The sequence below is a fragment of the Halichoerus grypus genome, chromosome 1 (assembly GCF_964656455.1).
Source record: "Halichoerus grypus chromosome 1, mHalGry1.hap1.1, whole genome shotgun sequence".
In the NCBI taxonomy this organism is placed as follows: Eukaryota; Metazoa; Chordata; class Mammalia; order Carnivora; family Phocidae; genus Halichoerus; species Halichoerus grypus.
This window is the reverse complement of record NC_135712.1, coordinates 11,339,954-11,363,296: the sequence shown is the minus strand read 5'-3', so window position 1 is coordinate 11,363,296 and position 23,343 is coordinate 11,339,954. Positions and strand designations below refer to the sequence as shown.

At 46.3% G+C, this 23,343-nt stretch overlaps 1 protein-coding gene across 1 annotated transcript; it reads right to left on the bottom strand.

Moving 5' to 3' along the window:
- Nucleotides 1-4,533: 4,533 nt before the first annotated feature.
- On the bottom strand, nt 4,534-5,289 carry C1H21orf140 (chromosome 1 C21orf140 homolog). The gene has a single exon (XM_036101854.2). The coding sequence runs from the start codon at nt 5,287-5,289 to the stop codon at nt 4,534-4,536; it is 756 nt and encodes a 251-aa protein (XP_035957747.1).
- Between the last annotated feature and the right edge of the window lie 18,054 nt (nt 5,290-23,343).

Genomic DNA, 23,343 nt, shown 5'->3' with positions numbered 1-23,343 from the left:
TATCCACATTGCCTCCCCCAAATAAAAGACTACATTTCCCAGCTTCCCTTGCAACTAAGTCTTGCCAATGACATTTAAGTGGAAGTGTTATGTGGAACTTCCAGGAAGGCCCCTTAAAAAGGGAAGAGATGAACACTTCTTCCTCTCTTTCTCCTTTGCTGCCCGGAGTGCTAATGCAATGGCTTGTTCAGCAGCCATTTGGGACTATGAAGATGGAACCAGGTTGGGACAGTGGAGTAAAAAGATAGGACTCTGGATTCTTGATGACCATGGATCCATCATATTAGCCTTGTACTGCCCCCCCTTGGCACTTCTTGATTTTTGGCGGTGGAGGTGGGCTACCTTCTTAACTCTGTCTGTGCTTGGGTCTGCACTACTCACAGCTTGACCTAATCTTAACCAACCCATGAAGCCAGCTAGAGACAGGTACGAGGGCTCCTTGATAAGAAGATGTGGATTCTGGTTCTGGCCTTCCTGTCACTACAGTTGTGCATGCCCCTAGGTGAGTCAGTTACTGCCTGGACTTGTCTTCATTTATAAATGAGCTTAATGATCACTGCCCTGCCTATGTCTAAACTGAATGAGGTCAAGTATGTACAAATGGTTTGTGTGTATAAAACAATCACAAATTGAAGGAGTACACACTGCCTGGGTAGGCAACTGAGCCCCCCGACTGGCCAGGTGCAGCTCCTTCAACCCAGTTGAGCTTGGACCTTCTCGGGTAGACAAGGTGGGATCCATTGGGCCTCCAGCTCCATTTGCCTGTTTACTTTGGGGTTCATTTTGGGACAGACCATTCCAACACCCACCTACTTGGGAGTCCCCACGCCCATGGAGAGGGAGTGAGGATGCTGTTGTTAGTGAAGGTAAAGGGACAGAGAGGGTGGGATGTCTCATCAGCCAAACTTGGAAGGACAGCAGTGCCACCAACATCATGAAATCTCTTCCAGAGGACCTGTCCACACGCACAGGACTGCTATGCCTCATTACCTGCTGTTCGTTTCATGTAAGCGCAACACAAGGTTGCTCTCGAAGAGGCTTGGCTCTGCTCACCATCCTCCCTGTCCACCCCATCAGACAAAACTTGTGATTATCGTTAGCTGCCTGACCTGTCACAGATGGTCTTAAAAGAAATGCCAGAGAACAAAGTTCCTTTGATTGAAGTATCTTAAGATGTGTCTACTCTCATTATGTCCTGGTGATAAAAAGCAGCAAGAATTTCCCCCAGAGAGTGAAAAGGAGATGAGGTCAGCAACATCAGGTCTGAGTGTGGGCACACTTGCTGGCCCCCAGCCTGGACTATAACAACAGAAGCTTGAGTGTATGGGGCACTCAGAAAGTGCCAGACGCAGTTTAGTGGCATGGCTTATGTGAAGCGTTTTAAAATCCTCAACCTGGGCACCTGGTGGCTCAGTCGTTAAATGTCTGCCTTTGGTTCAGGTCATGATCTCAGAGTCCTGGCATCGAGCCCTGCCCATGTCAGGCTCCCTGTTCAGTGGGGAGCCTGTTTCTCCCTCTCCCTCTGCCCCTCCCCCTCCTCGTGTGCTCTCTCTCTCTCTCTCAAATGAATAAATAAAAAAATAAAGTCCTCAACCCTAGTTTACTAATGAGTTAACTGAGCCTCAGGGAAGTGAAGTAACTTGTCCAAAGTCTCATAGTTAATAAGCTGGAAACCTGAGATTCCAACGAGGTCTACTGGATTCCCAAAGCCCAACATACTTTCCATTACTTTTCTGCTGGAGGTTTCCATGCTTAGTATTAAGCAGCATTCTTAATTATGCATACAGTATTATGTAACTAAATCACACATTAGAGGAGGTCCTTTTGATCTCTCTGGTTGTCCTGATGTCTCTTTCCCCTCCTTGCCTTCCTAATGACCAAACAAGGTCCCAAGGGAATAGGACCCTAAACTCGTCTTTTTAGATCGTTTTGGTTTTCAAACAAAAATAGCTCCTGTTGGTTTATCTTATTTGTCTGAGAACCTTAAAAACTTTTCATGTCTTTCCCCTCCCTGCAAAATAATGTATTTGCAAGGTATTCTGCCTCTTGCTCAATTCCACATTGAAATCTCTTTTTGTTGCGGTATCCACTTGGAGGTGGCCGCTTTGTCAGCTGTCAGAGGAGACCCTTTCACCACGTGAACTGTGAGAGAGAAAAACAAAATGCTGGGCTCCAACGACAAAGCCAAGCATGGTGCTTAGGCACATGGGCTTTAGCGTCTGACTGGCTTGCTTGACCTCATAACATCTCGGTTTCCTCACCTGTAAAGGGAAATGATAGAACCTCCATGATGGGATGGTTATGGGATTAGATGAACTGCCCAGGAGTAGAGAGGCGGCGTGAATAATGGCTGTATGCATGAACACTGGGTGTGAACCTTAGCTCCTCCACACTGGACCAAGTTATATGATCTCTCTGTGCCTCAGTTTACCCCATCTAAAACACAGAGAGAACAGTGGTTCCTCCATCACGGTCTGTTGGGAGGACTAAATGAGTTAAGGACATGTAGCTGTCAGTGCTCATGACTGCACAGGACTCTGGGCAGATGTGTAATAAGTGTGATATAGGGACAAAACACACTCATACCCCCCAAACCCAGGCCATCTACACTGGGGCCTGCAAGTGCCAGCTCACTGAAGTCACCAAGGAGGTTTGAGTCCTATTACCTGCTCTAAAACATAACGTGAGGGGCGCCTGGGTGGCTCAGGTCATGGTCCCAGGGTCCTGGGATTGAGCCCCACATCAGGCTTCGCTGCTCTGCGGGAAGCCTGCTTCTCCCTCTCCCACTCCCCCTGCTTGTGTTCCTTCTCCCACTGTGTTTCTCTCTGTCAAATAAATGAATAAAATCTTTAAAAAAAATAAAAAATAAAACATAACGTGAAACAGGTAGTGAAGAAGACCCCAGAAACATAGCGCACGATAAGAGTTGTCTCACCAGGTTAGTTGCTGATGGGAATGCTATACTTCAGTTGGCAGAAGACTTGAATTAGCATCTGTGGTCAGCTGAATAATGGTCCCCAAAAGTATCCAGCTCCCAATCCCTGGAACCTGTGAAACGTTACCTTATATGGGAAAAGAATCTCAGCAGATGGACTTAAGTTAACAATTCTGAGGTAGTAGTTTTCCCGTCTCCATACAGATGGGCCCTACATGCCATCACTAGTGTCCTTAGAAGAGGGAGGCAGAGGAAATTAGAAGAGGAGAAAGTAATGTGGCCACAGAAGCAGGGATTAGACCTGTGTGGCCACCAGCCAAGGAATGTCAGCAGCCACCAGAAGCCAGAAGAACAAGGAACAAGTGATTCTCAGAGCCTGTGCAGGGAGTGTGGCCCTGCCCACACCTTGATTATGACGGAGTGGAACTGATTTCAGACTTCTGGCTTCTAGAACTGGGAGACAGTACATGTCTGTTGTTTGGGGCCACCAAGTTTGTGTAATTTGTCACAGCAGGGAGGTTCTGGAGGGAAACAAACAGGAAGACAGGCAAATCACCCGATATTTTCTGCACTTGGCTATCAGGAACCTGGCCTCACAATCTTATATGTGGATAATTCTGTTAGGAGTTAGGTAGAGATTTTCATGAGTTGCTTTTGACATATTCTGGAATAATTATGTCTGTTGTAAAATTACTGCCTGAACATATATAAATGGGAGTGAAATTTCTGATATGTTTAATTGGAGGCAGATCTTTTTCAATAAAGGTGAAACATACCACCACAAATCCCTACAACCTGCATCAGCAACAGCCGTACACTTGAGCCAGGTGAGGCACCAGCCATAGGTGTCTCAGCTCTCGGGGCCACAAGGTGCAACTCTGTGGCAAACTCTAATGACCTCCTGGTAGGATTCTTGGATTTGGGATGAAATATTAGATAAGTGGGCTCCACAGACCCCCATTCACTTCACCTATTCACCCACCAAGTCCCAGTTGAATCAATCAATTGCTACAGCTTTCCAGGTGCCTTATCGGGACCACCAACTGGCCTTAGAGCATCTGGATGGTGTTTCACCTCGGATGTCTCTCACTCAACCCCTGACACCTTTTTTTCAAGCAATGGGAAGCAAAGAGCCTGCTTAGCCACTATCTGAACCACAACTCCCGCTCATGGCAAACTGTCTCCCTGTAGATTATTTTGGTCGGCTGAAACTGGTTGGTACACTATTTTCAACTTTTTGTGACCACACACTTGGTTCTGACTTAAATTTCTACTACACAACCTTTAGCTCTGTTCACCCCTGCTCACCATTGAGCTCTTTCGGGCTGGGTTAGTTGTAATCCTGCCATTAACATAGCTCTCAAGGTGGCCTTAACAAGATGGGAGTCAAGATCCCTAATTTACCAACAAGCTTTAATGGAACCTCCAGTAAACCTAAAGCACTTTGCCAACAGCCTTAGAAACCTCAGTCCTCACAGCATCTCTGCGAGGTCACCGTTGGAGCATCTTTGGCTGCAGTGGTCCAGAGTTGAGCTCAGCGGAGTTGGTAAAGACTATGCCCATAGCATGGTTCCAACCGCTTGTAAGAGGAATCACCCTTAAGAAAATTTACCAAGATAGTAGTTTTCCCATCTCCGTACTTTGTTGGTTATTGTTTTCCATTTGCTTGGGTTTATCCTTTCAATCCCTTTGCTAATTAAATCGCTGAGAAGTATATACTGGCAAGAATAGACACTGTCAATGTAGTGCAAACAAAACTCCTTTTTGTTATTGATGATAAACCATTTCAGAGAAGACCAGGCTGAGTCTAAAGGGTTTAGGTAATTGTAAGGGGAAGGCAGAGAGAGTAGTTCATGGCCACAGGACTTGGCTACCTCAGGGCAACACACAATGCTCGTTAAGTTAATGACTGATGGGGCATGGACCTGGGCCTCCGGCTCTTCATCTTCATTTCGCTTCATCCTGTCCTGCTGCCTTCTCTCTTTGATCACAATGGCACACTTCCCATAGGCCTTCTTTGTCATATCACAGAACTCAAAGAAGAGGCTGTCTTCCTGTTTGATGCATAACTCATCTCTTAGGAACATCCGATACTTCCAAGGCACCCATCCTTGACTACTACCAGCATGCACAATACACCACGTTGGAGTTTGCATGAAATACCCATCACTAAGATCTTCTCCAGTTACAAGACTTTCAGTGATATAGGTTTCTCCTAAATATATAGTCTTAAATCCATCATATTGTAGCATTCTCAAGGTTTTCAAATATTGGAGACATTGCTTCCTCCTGATGCTATCAAATGGATTTCTGGTGATGATGTTTCTTAAAAGAGGGTTTGCAAAGTGAGGCATGGTGTCTCCTCAAGTGTTTTTAAAAGCTTGCATGTCTCTCTCTGTGCACATCTGGCAAGAGTAGCATGATGACCTCACAAAGGGCTTTCTTACAGCTAGGCCAGCCACATAGATACACTTTGACTTTCAAAGCCTGACTTTCCAGCAGGACAGGATGAAGCACCATGAAACACATACTCAGCACAATTTTCTTCTGGCTTATAGGATATGGGAAGTGCTAACCATAAAAATGTTTCTTTGATGTTGCTTCTGCCATGGTTTGGGACAGAGATTGGCAATTATATTAGTTTGCTAGGCCTGCCATAACAAAATACCAGACTGGGTGGCTCAAACAACAAATTTATTCTGTCATGTTTCTGGAGGCTGGAAGTCCAAAATTCAAGCATCGGCAGGTTTGGTTTCTTCTTCTGAAGTCTCTCTCCTGGGCTTGTAGATGGCCACCTTCTTGCTGTGTCCTCACATGGCCTTCCTTCTGTGTGCACACCTAGCTCTGGCCTAATCTCTTCTTATGATCACTAGTCCTGTTGGATTAGGGCCCACCCATATGATCTCATTTTACTTTAATCACCTCTTGAAAGACCCTCTTTCCAAATAGAGTCACATTCTGAGGTACTGGGGTCAGGGTTAGGGCTTCAACATAAAATCTGGGTGAGGGGGACACAATCCTACCCACCACAACAATCTTTTAACAGCAATGAGCCACATTTATGACCTCTTTCCATTTGGTTCATGAGGATGAAGAGGAATATTTACATTCATTCATCCAGTCCAGATAGATTTATTGAGCACCTACTAAGCACTTGGTATTGTGCCAAGCACAAGTGGTAGAGCCACGACACGTCCAGTGAGACCTGCACATGTGTGTGGTTTAAGTTTGCACATGTGTGGAGTTCACAGATGGCAGAGAAAGGTGAGGCAAAGAGTATAAGAAATTCAGCCAGCATGACTGTCTTTTACTGGGGCTGCCAATTCTTGAGCTAATTCAGTAACCTATCTGCAAAGCACTTTTAATTTTATATACTCAAGGCAAAAGAGAGTTTTCTTTAAATCCCAGCAGCCTCTTCAATTGCTTTTGTGTTTTCTTGTTCCCGTCCTTAGAACTAAAGATGTTTCATAAATGTACAAAGCAGTTTCCCTCAAATGACAATGTGGACAACGTGATTTATCAGGTCCTTCGCTCAACTGTTGAATGGATGAGTATTTCTCTTCTCACCAGGGTTTTCTTGGGATTCAAGTTTAGGCAACCCTGACAGTAAGATTTCCCCAACCTAGTTAACATGAAGCATGTGTTCTCTGAACAGCCTCTCAGAAGCCAGGAACAGTGAGCTTGGGTTGATTATTAGCTTATGGCCATTTTCTCTTAGGATTTTTCTTTTAATAGTGGGGACCATTTTTCAGACCAAATTTGATAGGAATGCCGAAGATGTAGAACAGAGGTGTGGCTGCTGTGGTTGAAGTGGTAATGGTGGCCCCAGAGTCACCCTTTTCAGCCACTCCCTTTCCCCACTGTCCCAAAGTCCCCTGTGCTCTGGAGTGGTAGTGTGAAAACACCATATAAAGCAATGAGGTCAATTCTAAGACAACAGTTCTTTGCTTCTTTCATCCAATGTTCAAGTATGGATATGAGAAACATGATCAGAAGTATAGAAGAGAATGTGTCATATGTTATCTTTTGTGTAAATATATACATATAACTAAATGATAAATAAATATGCATATTTATTTATATTTTCAAGTAGGAAAAACAGAAGAATGAACCAAATATGAATTAAAATTCCTTACCTACAAGTGGAGGAATAGAACAGGAAGGACAGAAAAAGCAAGAAATATACTTTTCTGAACGTACCTTGTTTTATAGTTTTAGCTAGAAAATATAAACATTTTGCATTTTTTAAAAACAAAAGTTAAAAAGGAAAGATAAAACAAAAAGTTCTGTAAAATATGCAAATAACGCTGAAACTAATGAACCTGCTTATCATGTCAATAATAGCAACATCAATAAAAACACTCAATCCAGCCGCAGTGTGTACTTCTGCCCCACAGATTGTAGTCCCTAATATTGTCTCCTATTAGAGGAATCAGTGGTCCTTTGGTTCTAGGGGAAGGAAATGTACAAGACGAGCTTGGGACATCTTGTCCAGCTTGAAAGCAAGGAAGCCATCAAGACTACCAGGTTCTGTTGGAAGGACCCAGAATTTAAAAAGGCTCCCATGGCCAACAATGGAAGAATTTGAGCATCAATCAATAAAGAAATAAATAATGACTGCAAGAAATTGAAGCAGAATGAATGTATAAAAATCTTTGAGTTCATAATGGTACTGAAACAAACAACAAATCAAATACACAATTAAAAAAACACTCAAAAAAATCTGTTGTTGCTCAGAGGTGACATTGGAGAGCACCATTGCACTATTTTGCCAATTAATAAATAGAAGAATCAAATGCTTATCTTGCCTTTTCTTGTGTGGATTTCATTTCAGAGTGGGATATGCCAGGATGGCGAGTCCAAGCAGATGTCAGTCCAAGGTGATGGGTGTGAATGTGGCCCCACTGGGCTGTGTAGGGAAGTAGAGTAAATCTGAGCACTGGGGTCGTGGGCAGAGGCTCTGGTACCAGATAAACCTAGGGGTCAAATCTTAGCTCCATTCTCAGTAGCCTCAACTTCTCTCTCTATAAAATGGGGAGAATACCTATGGCAAAGTATTGAGGCAAGGACTTATGAAGTAGCAAATATAATTCACTGGCATGGAGCTTAATAAATGGCTGTTATTGTTGAGACAGACTGGCTGGGAAGACAGACCCTCAGAGAGCTTGGCAGTGACTGATGAGAAAAGAAAAAAGTCATGGAGGGAAGGGCAAAGGGGGAGAAAAGGAAGGAAAAGTTAAAAAGAAAAATCAAGACTGAGGACTAACATTGAAATGAAGTAAGTTGTCTATCCCGAGACGAAAATGGAAAGTGTTCCCTTCCTCTTTTCCTTCCTTCCTTCCTTCCTTCCTTCCTTCCTTCCTTTCTTCCTTCCTTCTTTCCTTCCTTCCCTCCTTCCTTCCTTCCTTCCCTCTTTTTCCCTCTCAACTTCATCAACAAATCTTGAATGCTTCCAAGTTCCAGGTTGTGTAAATCTTGGAAAAATTTGAGTTCCCTGAAGTCCCCTCAAGGAAGGCGCCATCTTGTGGGAGAAAAGAGTCAACAATGAGTCTCAGTAAAAGGAGATGGGTCTTGGTTGGGGAAAGAAACTCTAGAAATGGGGCCCCACGGGAGGGACACCTTCCAAGGAGGAGATGGAGCAGGCCAAGTGTGGAAACCTAGGGATGGGGTGGCCATGGGGAAAAGCTTGTATTTCAGCTGAGATAAATCTTCAAGGAGCTCCTGACCTCTCTCCTCACGGCTTGACATGGGGACTGTCACAGAATTGCTGAGGAAGGGGTGAGCTACACAGAGCCCAGAGAATGTGCAGCCAATGGTGGTTGTAGGGGGGACTGCAGCCACCGAATTCAAAGATTTCTCCATTGAGGGGGATGGTTAGGCTGAAGAGAGACACAAAGATATGAATGCAAAGCGGGGGAGGGGAGGAGGGACCAATGGCCATTTAGGAGGGACACTTTGTTTATACCTTATCTGTGCACTTCCTGCTTGCTAAGTGGTCTGTTGATTAAATCTTTACCCCTACTTGGGAGGTGAGAGTACTTCCTGGTATTTCAGGAAGTGGGAAGCTCTGGAAGGCTGGAAGGGGGTGGGCAGTGGGAAAGGGGAGGATCTGTTAACCGTCAAAATTGAAATTAAAAAAAAATTGGGGGGCACCTGGGTGGCTCAGTCAGTTGGGCATCTGATTCTTGATCTCAGCTCAGGTCTTGATTTCAGGGTTGAGAGTTCAAGCCCCATATTGGGCTTCATGTTGGGCATGGAGTCTTTTTTAAAAAAAAAATGTTCTATTACCTTTTAAGTTATAAACACAATGCATAGGTGTTGTAGATAATTTCCAGCCTTACAGAAGTCACTGTTCATCCACACCTGCTTTGCTCACCAGCCAGAAAGCTGTTGGAATTGTTCTGTGTCATTCAGACACTATTCTACCTGGATTTAGGAGTATAGATACAGATCCATGAATAGACGTATAATTTTTCTTTTTTTTTTTTAAAGATTTTATTTATTTATTTGACAGAGAGAGACACAGCAAGAGAGGGAACACAAGCAGAAGGAGTGGGAGAGGGAGAAGCAGGCTTCCCGCCGAGCAGGGAGCCCGATGCGGGGCTCGATCCCAGGACCCTGGGATCATGACCTGAGCCAAAGGCAGACGCTTAACGATTGAGCCACCCAGGTGCCCCCAGACGTATAATTTTTCAAAAAATGAATCATACTCTATATTCTGTAACTTGCTTTTGTAAACCTCACAATAAATCACAGACATTTTTCCATGCCATTAATACGGAAAACCTAGTTGTTTTTAATAGTTATATTGTATTCCATTGTTTGGATGTGACACACACTATTTGAAAAATGCCCTATGTTGTGGTTATTTAGATTGTTTCAAGGTCTTTGCTATCTCAAATAATGCTATGATGAATATCTCCTCATAGTTACGAAGGTCTGATGTAGATATATGCAGGGAAAAGTAGAGGTCAAAAGCCATGAATGGTTTAAATATTGGTAGATATTGCCAAATCATCCACTAAAAAGTTTGTACCAATTTGTACTCCTCAGATTGCTACCACCACTTGATATTAGTAATCTTTAATCTTCGCCAGTCTGATAGGCAAAAATGGCACTTCACTGTTTTAACTCCATTAATTATAAGTAAATCTGGCCATAGAATTTGAAAATATTGACAAGAGGAATTTGGTATAAAATGCACACATTTAGATGCCCTTGGGGGTTATTTTTAGAGAGGGCACAGGGGCCATGGGTTTGGAAGAACCAGCCAAAGGAGGAGCCATGGGGCTGGGCCCAGGTGGGCTCCCAGTGGGCTGCCCACCAGGCCTTGGAGGTGACCAGAAAGGGGGTTCTGGAGTCAGAGTGATCAACAGAGGGATGCAATGCCAACCCACAGCAGCCCTTGAAGAGACTCCTTCTGCACCCCACCCTTGCTGGGCTAGTGGGAGACCTTGCCAGCGTCTGGGCAGGACCAGGAAGTAGCCTGACATGACAGCCAAGAGGGGCCTGGACTCAAGCAAATCATTGTACCACACACAGCCAGAGAAACTCAGAGAACCTTTCATTTTTCCTCCTTACCTTGGTTCTGCACCTCCTCTGCTTCCCCTCCTTGGCTGTAGGTTCTCCTGGGAGCTCCTGAGGGCTTGGGAGAGAGAACATGGCAACTCGGGGTTATCTCCCACTTTGGAGATTTTGGAGGGTGATGGAAAGACCACCAGGGGGCAGTCTGGATCTGTGTCCATGATGACTTCTAAGCAACACCATAATCACCTCCCAGGAGAGGAGGCCTTGCCAGCCCCGAAAGTACCCTCATGCCCTTTCCCAATCACAGCCTTCTCCCTCAGTCCTAATAGTAACTACCCTCTGCTTTTCTAGAAAATTTTTCTGTTCTTTCTTCTTTACGGCCTGGGTAACTGATATTCTAAGGTAGAACACTGTAGTGTGTTTAATTTATTTAAATTAATTTCGTATAATTGGAAAATCAAGTTTGTTTGATTCAAAGACAAAAAGTGACAGAAGTCCTAACTTGAATTCACAAGAGGAGGGGTTGTTGGGGGATCCTAAACTTGGTGAGGATTACTGTAGTTTTATTGAGTTCTGCCCGACACAAATCATGCTTGGCATTTAAAAAAAAAGAAAGAAAGAAACATTTGGAAACTGGTTGCACCAAAAAAACCAAAAAACCCAAAAACAAAACAAAAAAAATTAAAACAGTCGCCACACCTATGAATAGATTTGTGTATGTGTGCATTTATTTAGGTCAATGACGCTGGAGTCAGGCATTGTTGAGGCTTCTTACCCCCCATTCCCAAGGCCAGAACACTGGCAGGGCACTGAGGTCACCCCTCCACGCTGCTCACTGTGGGCACCCCAGGAGACGCTTAGATCCAATTCTTGTGGTCCTGTCACCTGGGCCCTGGAGTTTTGCTGGGGTTAAGAACTTCTAGGTGTGCCCCAAAGCCACTGCCCAGGAGGCCCAATCACATTCGGGGGACCAAGAACGAGCAAGTCGAAGACCCCCAGTACCCCCACCTAAGAGCCTCTGTCCAAAGCTGGGCTTGGGGATAGCTCTGCCCCATTCCCTTCGGCGGCCCTGGCCTCCCCGCTCCCACTGCAGGACAGGTAGCTCGGGCTCCCATACACGGAGGTGGGGGAGGGGCTGCCCTCGGGCTTTGGCCTGGCACCTTGAACCTCCTCTGAGGCCCAGAGCCTGGCCTTCCCTACAGTAGGCAGAGAAGGAAGGGAAAAGGGCAGAGAATGAACCTAGCTTCACAACTCACAAATGACCTGCCCCTGTACACGTGTGAGCAGGTGTATGTCAGACTTCTTGCTTCCTCCCCAAACTTGCGGTTGGGAGGATACTCCCAGTGAAACGCGTCTGACGTGCTCAGTCAGCGACTGGGGGTAACAATAATGTGCAAACTTAGTGTTGGGAACAGCCCCGGGCCCTCTACCCGAAGCACCTTGGTGAACTCTCCATGCAGCCCATGGAGTTGGAAGGATTCTTGCTCCATTTTCAGGACAAAGTGTTTCGGAAGAGAGGGCAAAGGGACCCCTTCTCCTTGCCTTGCCAACCAAAAGAAGGATCCTCAGTTGCCTTTTTTCCTACAAAATGGACTCTTAATAAAAACACTTCGTGTACTTTCTAGAGCTAAGGAGAGTTGAAAGGGAGGGACCATGGGGGCATATGCCTGGATCCTCTCTGGGGCTTCTTTTCCTCACATGTAGAATGAGAGAATTGGACCAGGCAAAGGCTGAGTTTCATTTGCCCTAAAATTTGATCTTTTTCTTGTGGAACAAGTAAGATGTGTGTGAGTGTAGATGTATGTGTGTGTGTGTGTGTGTCTAGAATGTGTATATGTGTGTGGAAAATAGGTATGTGTGTGTGTTTTTATGGGGGGGTGTTTACATGAATGTGTGTGTGTGTGTGTGTGTGTATACACATGTGTGTGGATTTTAACTGGTGCAGGACACCCACCTCCGGATGTGCTTCCTGTTTTCTCTGCAGCTGAGTGACCTGCTCACAGGGAATGCTTTACTCAGGCCCGGCCTGGAGTGACAACACTTTCCTGCTCCACACTCCTCCCATGGCCCTCTTCCCACGTTATTCCCAGCTCCCACTGCTGGGCTGGGGCGGAACTATTAGTCAAGGGAAATACCAAATTCCCTTCAACCTTCCTCAGCTCACCTCCTGCCTCATTGGCTGAGGTAAAACTCCCAACTCTGGCTTCCCCGTGGGCCTTCACCCAGCAGAGAAGAACCAGCCCCCAGAGTTTAAAGCTTCCTGAGGGGTCTGCCTGGCCCTCAATGGGGTACATGGAAGAATTGTCTGGGGAGCTCTATGGAATTATTTAGATCTGGGCCCCAAGCTCAGAGGTTCTGATGCAATTGGTCTAGGATGAAGCCTGGGCATCATCAAGATTTTTACAAGTGGGGGCGCCTGGGTGGCCCAGTCAGTTAAGCATCTGATTCTTGATTTTGGCTCAGGTCCTGATTTCATGGGGTGTGAGAGCAAGCCCCACATTGGGTTCCACGCTCAGTGAGGAGTCTGCTTGAGATTCTCTTTCCTTCTGCCCTTCCCCCTGCTCTCACTCTCTCTCTCAAATAAAAGTTTTTTTTAAAGAAAGATTTTTACAAGTGTCTATGAGATTCTAAAGTGAAGCCAAGGTGAGAACTCCTGTCTTAGAACAAGTTTTAATCAGGGTCTAGTGGAGAGCCTGTGGGGTGCAGAATGTTAGAGCCAGCAGGGTTAATTTTGAAAGGAACAGAACCACTTTTAATGATTTTTTTTAAACATTTTATTTATTTTTGCGAGAGAGAGCCAGCGAGCACACAAGTGGGGGGAGGGGCAGAGGGAGAAGCAGACTCCCCGCTGAGCAGGGAGCCAAATGTGAGACTCTATCCCAGGACCCTGGGATCGTGACCTGAGCCAAAGGCAGACACTTAACTGACTAAGCCACCCAGGTGCCCTTTAATGAGCTTTTAATATAGAAATATTTGTTTTATATAAATGCAGAAGAGAGAAAGTAGGGGATGGGTTTGAGCTTCTCTTTGCTGCTTTTGGTGGCCTGAGGAATCCCATGGAACATGGTGTCTTAGTCCGTTCCAGCTGCTATAACAAGTTACTGCAGATTGGGGCAGTAGGGGTGGGGGTTCGGGTGGTGTTTAATAGCAGACATTTATTTCTCACAGCTCTGGAGGCTGGAAGTCCAAGATCAAAGTCCCAGCAGATCCCGTGTCTGGTGAAGGTCCACCACTAGCTTGCAGACAACAATGTCCTCATTGTATCCCCACATGGGGGAGAGTAGAGAGAGGCAAGATCTCCCATCTCTTCTTAGGAGGGCACTAATCCCATCACACAGCCTCCATCATCATGACCCAATCACCCTCCCCAAGGCTCCATGTCCTATTACCATCACAGTGGAGGTTAGGATTTCAATGTGACTTTTTGGAGGGCACGAACATTCAGTCCATAGCACATGGTTTGAGAACTCTGTATCTGGTTCAACTCTGTGTGATCATTAGTGCTGTTCCCCAGACTTTGGCTCTTGGCCTTCCAGACACATGGTAGGTAGGAGCACTTCCCCACCCCCCTGTGGTTGGGCACAGCCATGGGTTCATTCTAGCCAAGGAGTGGTGGGCAGAAGTGATGGGTGTCCCTTCAGCCTGGAGCATTTAATGGTCCAGGTGAGACCCTTCAGAGCTCTTCCCTTCAGCACTGAGACCAGCCATGTTTCAGAGAGGGACTGTTCTGGAAACCTGGGTCTCAGAGTAAGGACAGTAATAACATGGAGCAGAGCCCCAGCTGACCTGCAGTGCACCTGTGGCATGAGAGAGACACAAACCTCAACCAAGGGGCGCCTGGGTGGCTCAGTTGGTTAAGTGACTGCCTTCGGCTCAGGTCATGATCCTGGAGTCCTGGGATCGAGTTCCGCATCGGGCTCCCTGCTCAGTGGGAAGCCTGCTTCTCCTTCTGACCCTCCCCCCTCTCATGCTCTCACTCTCTCATTCTCTCTCTCAAATAAATAAATAAAATCTTTAAAAAAAAAAAAAAAATAAACCTCAACCAAACTGGTAGGCTTCCCCACTCCTTACCTTGAATAAAAACAGAAGTGTCTTTTGGACAAAGACTTAATAGAAACATCACATGGACTTCTGAATCTGATAGACCTAGCTTTGAACTTCTTGCCAGCTGTGTGATGACTGACAGGTTTCTGAGCTTCTCAGAGCCTCAGTTCCCACCTTCCGGAATGTATAAGGGGACCGCCTGGGCTGGTCTATGTCAGAGCACCTAGCATTTGGTAGCATTCATGCAGTGTTAGTCTTCTTCTCTTCCTCTTGCACCTGATTGTACACCCTGCTTGCATTTTCCCCACCCCCCTCTTCCTGACAGTACCATGAGTTTGGTTCAGGTGTTCACTCATCTTCCATGAAGCTCAGGTTCTTCTGGAGGAAGCCACGCCAACTCCTGCTCCAGACTCAAGCCAATCCGCATATTCCGCTCCCCACCCCCATCACATGGTTCAGGGTGTGCTGTGACAGAAGCAGCCCCCCAATAAATCTCAGGATTCTTGCTTGGACTTCTGGACACTCAGGCTCCAAGAGAGGACTAACCTTGCTTCCCTGCATCTCTCTTTCCCGAGGAACAGATGTGTCCTCTGTGCAAAAAGCCTCGCCAACACTTGTTCAAACATGTCCGACCCCAGCGGGGGATGCGGCCTGGGCTCCAGCTGGGACCCCCACTTCTTTTCTGCTAATTAAACTTCCTATTAGAACAGCACCAAGTGGGTTTGCAAGGGAGGGGATGTGGGATAAAGGGACGCACGTGCAAGTGCTTGTCTGGGCCTTGGTGACAGCTTGGGGCAGAAGGCTTGAGATAATCAGGTTTCAAACCACACAGGAAGGACATGACTTGAGGGCAGACAGCTCAGCATCTCCCTGGTAAATACTAATTACAATAATAATACTCTCCAAAGAACCTTAGCGTTTGGGCGCATGGGAAAGCAACCAGAAATCCATGTCATGGAAATGATGTGGCTTAATTTAACATTACGACTTCATTTTAACATGAAGACTTATCAACATAATCCTGCTCGTTGGCTTCACTCCATTGTGTTTTCCAGTATGTCAAATTATATGGCTAATGCCGATGGAGGAGGACATAAATCTCTTTGTCTGGCCTTAACTGGAGGTTTATGGATCAATTTCTCCATTGTGTTGTAACCTATCATCCCAAATCATCAACACTTTGCCCATGCTTTTCTTACAGAGTTCCCAGCCTGTGGAAGACTCGCCTTCTGTCACACACTGATGTGGTCATCTGGCCAGGTCTGGGAGGAGGAGCCTGACTGGGGGGATGTCCATTTGCCTCACAGAACCTAAGAGAGACCCTGATGCCTTCTGAAAGTGATCTGCACAGAATCTGTCCCTCTGGAGAGGCATTTATTACATGCCAGGTCCCTGATGGGCAACCTTTCTCCTGGAGCCCTCCCTTACATCATCCCCCCTTGCCCCCGCCCCAACACACATTATTTCTGACCAGAGCTACCTGCCCCTTCCCTGCTCCCAAAGATCCTGCCTCACCTCCAGCTTTGTTTTTGTTGTGTTGCCCTGTGTGGTCCCTTGACCTTCTCCAGGAGACTGTGTTTTTCTGTCTTGCTGGTCCTAGCACAGTGCCTGGGCGCATGCCATATAAGAAATATATATTTGGTCTTTGCTTTGGTTCCTAGCACAGAGCTTCTCCTCCTCCTCCTCCTTCTTCTTTAAGATTTTATTTATTTATTTATTTTAGAGAAAGAGAAAGAGACCATGTGAGCAAGCAGAGGGTGGAGGGGAGGAGGAGCAGAGGGAGGGAGAGGGAAAGAATTTCAAGTAGACTCCACGCTGAGTGCAGAGCCTCATCCCAGGACCCTGAGATCCTAACCTGAGCTGAAACCAAGAGTCCAATGCCCAACCGTTGACTGAGCCACCCAGACACCCCTCTAGCACAAAGCTTCTAAAACCCTTGGAAATATCCTGAGTGAGAGGAACATCTTTTATTATTTGTAACAAGCCCCTTTCAACTGGACCTGAGTTTATGCTAATAAGGTGACCTTGGTGGGCCTGAGATAGCAAGGTGGGTGCTGTCTGCCATAGGAATCAATAGTGTGATTAGAGGGTTGGAACTTTCAGGCCCACACCCCACCTCCAGGGAGGCGAGAGGGGCAGGAGATTGAATTAAATCACCAGTGGCCACGGACTTAATTCACTATGCCTACATAATGAAGCCTGCCTAAGAACCCCCAAAAATGGGATTCAGAAAGCTTTTCGGTTGGTGAACACAGAGAGGTGTTGGGGGGGATGTGGAAGGTGCCTCTCAGCCTGGAAGCTCCACACCCCTTTCCCCACATCTCACCCCATAAGCTCTTCTAACCTGCTGTTCCTGAGTTGTGTCCTTTATTATGCACTGGTGACCCTTGGGAACTTGGGACTGGCATCCGGAGTGGGGGCAGTCCTGGGGGACTGAGCCTTCAGCCTGTGGGTCTGCCCTAACCCTGGGCAGTTAGTGTCAGAACGGAACTGAATTATAGGACACTCAATTGGGGTCTGGAGGACTGGGGAACTGGTTATTGGTGTGGAAATCCCACACATCTGGTGTCACAAGTGAGCCAAAAAATAGCTCGGGGCCCTTACCGCGTGTCTCGGGAATCACATGACCTCAGGACCAGAATTATGGACACTGTCCTGGTGTAAAGTGCTACTTTGATGGGGCTGCCTCAGAAAGATGAGGTTGAGAGCAGAAAAGAGAGGGAGGGAAAGAAAAAGTGGGTTATAGGTTGTTACCTGGGAAGCATCCTCAATACAAATAAATATGTGGTTTGTTCCCCTCCTGACTTCTGAGCGCTTGCCATCCCCTGTTTTATAGTTCATTATATACGGTCACAGGGCATCTTTGGCTTCAACATTTGTATTGGGGTAAAGTAAACCTTGCATCACTTACATCCTCCCCGCTGTGAGCTCCCTAAACCCAAGCAGTCTTGGGCTTTCTGTAGCAAAGCGTTGTACGCGATGCAGGTGTTGAGTACATACTAGCTTATCGGGTGATGTAACTCGAGTTAGAGTAAATGCAGAACGAGTGAAAGGCTCACGATCACGTGGGCTCCGTCTCTTGCTTTCTATGACGAATGTTTCATTATAATGGATCAAATCCCAAACTGGGCCATAGTCCCTCACCAGGCTCAGCGAAAGAAGTGGCCCGTTGTCTGGGTAACACTGCAGATTATATTAAAGGCTTCCTGTAACCTCAGGGTCCAGAAGCCTGTTGGCCTTCATTTCATCTACCACTGCTCAAGCTTGCTTGGCCATGAACTTTCATTCTTTAACTCAGACCTTGTATCACTCTGGGGGCAGTCAGGAGACTGAAGCCACACGATCAGCTGTGGATGTTTAATGTACAGAATTACTAAGCTGAAACAGGGAAGAAGCTAAAAAGATGCGAAGAGAACTCTAAAGGTGTTCTAAGGCTGAAGAAGAGTGCCCGGGAAGGACAAACTTAAAGGGGGAGGGGTCTCCTTCCCAAGGCTGGGGTTCAGAACTTGTTGGAAGATTGTGGCCACTGCGTAGAGGAGAAGTTTGCAGGGCTGCCTGGGCTGGAGCTGGGCCATGGTCTCTGAGCAGCAGGACACGATTCCCCAGGCGCAGGAGAGCCAAGGCTGGTGGGCAGGTGCAGGGGAGCTGGGCACCACCATCCGTGTGAGACCCAGACGGTTGTTTCCCGTGGCCCTTCTGATGCAGATACCATGTGCCCCACAGCCCAGGCCAGGCTCCACCTGCCAGCGAGCGGGCTCCTGTGAACCTGAACTCCATCTGGCACAAAGGACTCACCCACATACTGTGTTAAGAGACTTGACCAAACTGGCCTCCACCCACGCTAGGTTGTCTCCATAAAGGTGACCCCAGCTCCGTGCTGAGTCTTCGCTCAAGAAAACACAAGCTGTCAAACCACTAAATGTACATTGTCCCACAACGTGCATCTTGTGTACAACCCGCCTTGCCAAACCATTTTCAGTAATCCTCCACCTACCCCCTTCTGGAATTTCCATGTCCACATAGCTCCAGTCCCTTTTTGTTCCTTATCTGTTCTCACCTTTGTCTCAGTTGGAGTGGAGTGCAGTCTCCACTGGAGTCTCTTTCCTCTTCTGCAGTCATCTGAATGCAATCTGCCTTGCCGCCAAAATTAGTAAGTGTCCAGTGCTGGTTTTTCTTTGACACTGTGCCTTAGTCAGCTCGGACAACCATAACAAAATACCATAGACTGGGGGCGCCTGGGTGGCTCAGTCGTTAAGCGTCTGCCTTCGGCTCAGGTCATGATCCCAGGGTCCTGGGATCGAGCCCCCCATCGGGCTCCCGGCTCCGCGGGAAGCCTGCTTCTCCCTCTCCCACTCCCCCTGCTTGTGTTCCCTCTCTCGCTGTGTCTCTCTCTGTCAAATAAATAAATAAAATCTTTAAAAAAAAAAAAATATCATAGGCTGGGAGCTTAGACAACAGACGTTTATTTCTCATAGTTCTGGAGGCTAGGAGTCCAAGATCAAGGTGCTAGTAGATTGAGGGCCTGGTGAGGACTCTTCCTGGTTTGCCACCTTATTGCTTCACACAGTGGAAAGACAGAGCTCTGGGGTCTTTCGTCAGATAAGGACACTAATCCCATCATGGGGGCTCCACTCTCATGACCTCATCTAAACCTAACACTCCCCAAAGATCTCACCTCTAAATACCACTACAATGGGCAGGGGGAGCATCTGGGTGGTGTGGTTGGTTAAGGGTCCGACTCTTAGTTTCAGCTCAGGTCGTGATCTCAGGGTCCTGAGATAGAGACCCGCATCAGGCTCCCTGCTCAGCGTGGAGTCTGCTTGAGATTCTCTCTCCCTCTCTCTCTGTACCTCCCCCTGTGCACACGCACACTCTCACTCTCTCTCAAATAAATAAATAAATCTTTAAATGCCATTACAATGGGGATTAGGGCTTCAACATACACATTTGGGGGGAAACAAACATTCAGTCCAGAGAACACTATCAATGCCCTGACTCCCTTATGTGGCATCCACCATCCTCGGCTGGTCTCTGTCCTGGACAGCTGTTACCATTGCCTTTCATCATGGGTGACTAGGTGCCCTCCTGCCAGTGAGTGGGCTCCCTACACCCCAGTTCTCTCTGTGCACCTGTCCACTAGCGTTGGCTCCCCTGTGCCCTGGGAAATTGTTTCTTGCTGCCCAGAGACTGTGGCCCAGCTCAGGTCCAGGCAACCCCACAAACTTTTCTACCATCTAGTGGCTTTAACCAGAGCTTCACCAATGGGGTCTAAACCCCAGCCTTGGGGAGGGGACCCCCTTCCAAGTTTGTCCTTTCCTGGGCACTCTCCCTCAGCCCTAGGATATGCTTTAGAGTTCTTATATTTTTATAGTTTCTTATCATAATTGGATAGTTCGTTATATGAAACTTCCTCTGTTCACATGACCATATGGCTTGTCTCCCGCTTTATTTGTGGGTATTACCATCGAGGCAGCATAGCACGTGGGGATACAGAGGACGGGCAACTGGCAGAAGAAATAATCGAGGTACAACTCGCTTAGTACCTGGTCCATACCAAGTCCTTTTATTTTAACTTTTATTATTTTCACATGAGTATTGTTATTTTTTTTAAAGCACATCTGTTAGGAGGCTGGTCAAGGGGAGAAGGCTTTCTGGAAGCAATGATATCTGAGCTGGTTTGAAGACAGACAAATGAACGGGGCATATGGGCAGAAAGGCAGCCACCCGGGGCCAAGCCTGGAAGCTCACCCAGCTCCTAAGGCCACTATAAGGACCCAAGTGAGATAGACAGATAAATGTACTTTGTAAACACACAGAGAGATTGTAAACAGTAACAATCCAATTACCCTTGCTTGCTGGAACTACTTCCTTAAGAACAAACAACGAATTTCCTTGTTCAAATTCCATGCTTATTATATTTTGTCTGGAGACGACATTTCCACCAGAAGAAGTACCCACTGAAAATTGTTAGGACCTCTTGTTCCCAAGGAAATAGCTCTCATTATAAGTAACTAACTGACACACTAGTGTAGGCATCCTTCATTCATTCAGCAAATATTTATTGTGTGTTTTGCAAGGAATTGGTAATGTCAAAATTATTCTTGTCCTTATTCTTGAGTTATGATTGTCCTTCTCTGGTGGTGGGCAAGTCATTGGAAAGACATTTCTCCATGTGTTCTGCCATCCTGCTCGGTCCCTAACCTACTCTTTTCCCCTTCCCTTGAGAAGTGAATTCTCTTGGTCTCCTGCAGAACGGTTCCACCCACATTCGTGAGCCCTTGGGGTCTCATTTCCTGTACCAAACACTTGGCAAACAAATGCAATTCCCATCTTTGGAGAGATTCTGTTAAATAAAATTTTCTCTTTGATTCATCCAAGTGTTTACAAAGTGTGAGAGCAGCCCTGAAGAGCCACCAATTCTGCCTTAGAGGTCAAGAAAGTTTCACAGAAGGTACTACCTGGGCAACAGTCTTTTTATTGGCATTTCTTCCATAGCCGTCAATGCCCTCAGGCCATAGGAGGGAGCACATGACTCAGCCTCAGCCTATCAGAGTTCTCTATTCCTTGGGCCCACCCTCAGTGACTGGTCCAAGGGGTAGGCCCCTGCTATACCTGATCCAATGCAATACTCTGACATTTGACACTTGAGCGGAAGTACAGAGAGGTAGCATGGAAGGTGAAGCATCTTCTGGGAGGACCCTAGAGATATGGGTCTCCAGTGGGGGCCTTTGAATGAGTGAGTGAAGTCTTCAAGCAGACTAATGTCTCTCCTTCCCAAGGCCTGGATAAGCTGCTGTCCTTTTGATTCTGGGAGCTACCTCAGTTGCCTTCCCACAAATCCTCTTTTTGGGGGGAGGAGAGGCCATGAGTTAGCTAGAGTTGGTTTCCATTGTTGCCAAGAGAAGAACTTTAATTTTAATTGAAGAGTGAGTTGATATTCTTCTGGTCCAGTAGAAATCTAGACAATCAGAATCAGTTATGAGAATCAGAGTCACCAGCCACTCTAGGAAGATCTGGGTAAATACTAACAAATGCTTAGTCTTTAATTTTTTTTAATCTTTTTTTTTTTAATGTTGTGATGGGGTGCTTGGGTGGCGTAGTTGGTTAAACATCTGACTCTTGGTTTCGCCTCAGGTCGTGATCTCAGGGCCCTGGGATTGAGCCCCGTGCTGGGCTCCACACTCAGCAGGGAGTCAGCTTGGCATTCTCTCCCCCCCGCCCTTCCCCCCTGAAATAAATAAATAAATCTTTAAAAAATAAAATAAAATAAAATGTTGTGATAACTACATCACACCAGACACATGAAAATGCAGCTGAGCCAATTAGAATTCCATTTAGAATAGAAGTATTCCAAACACCCAGGAAAATTCGGGGAACCTGGATTTGATTTGGTAGAAATCATAGCACCATCAGCCACAAATCCCCAGAGGAGACATTCCTGGAAACTGTTAACCGGATCCATTCTGCACTGATTTTAAATAATTTCCATTTCAAAGAAAGTCCTTTATCTGACCTCATCCCTTAATCTTGGGGCTCACTTAACCATAGGGACAAATAAAGAAAAAGTGTCTGGAATGTTAGGAATCAGCTTGCTCTATTCTTGTCTCCACCAGGGTTGGTGGAATGTGCAAATCTCTTCCCCACTTGCTGAACTGAACACCCACCCACTGTGGTGCTGGTACCCTTCCCGCTAGTCCAACTACGTGGGGTTTGCCAAGATAGTTGTGGATTGCTCTGAGCCTGAGCATTTTAAATTTAAGGGATTTTGCATAAAATATTCATAATACTTGTGTCCCACCAGCCTTGCTTAAAATGGAGACTACATGGATGTTGTCTCCATCCAGGAACACATCTCCCATGCAAACTCTCAGACGAGCTCCCCAGAAAACAGGTGAATTTGGATGAAGAAACAGGTGGTCTGGGAAAATGTCCTTGGATCTCACGTAACTAACTGTGTCTTGAGTGTCAATGGGAAGATGGCGGCTTTGCTCCTTAGGAAATACCATAGGAGCTCATCCCTGACCACGTGCCTAATGTGACAAGCTCTCTTTGGGGTTTTCATGGAGGTTTATTGATGGAGTCAAGGATTGGGGATTAAATGGAATGGAATCTCATTGAATGCTCCTTGAAAGGTCAAGCAATGTGAAATCTTACAAGTGATCATTGAGCTGGCATAAGAAGCATACCAAATCTATCTTTTCCCTAAAACACAAAAATCCTAGAAATACAAAACCTTGGTGAAAGAAGGGATCGCCACTTACCACATCACATTGCTCCTCTTTTCAAATTCTACTTCAAGGCCCACTTCCTTCAGGAAATTATTTATCCAGTAGTACCGTATAGGATATTTTTGGTTGAGGGGGGTCAGAAAGCTTAATAAAGGAAATGTATTGGCTCACAAACTGAAACAGTCCTGTGGCAAATTGAGGCTTTGGGCACAGTTTGATTGGGAGTCTAGTCTCTGTGATTTTTCTCAGTTCTCCTCTCTATGTTGGCTTTTGCCCTCAAATTGGCTTTTCTAACGTTGGCAAAAAGCCTCCAGCAATTACAGGCTCAGATCTGCATTTAACACCATCCTGAGCAAGACAAAACTTCAGTGTCCCAGAATCTCCCTTTAAAATCTTTCCAGTCATTCTGACTGGGTCAGCTCTCTTTGGTCATGAGTCCATTTTGGACCCAATCAGTGAAGCCAGGAAATGGAATGTGCTGATTGAATTAATCTAGGTCTCTTATTTCAGCCCTTGAACTGGGAGCAGTTTCATCTTCCTTAGAGCCATATGGATCTCCAAATGCAAATTAGGGGTGGTTGGGTTAAAGAAGGCAGCAATGCATGCTGG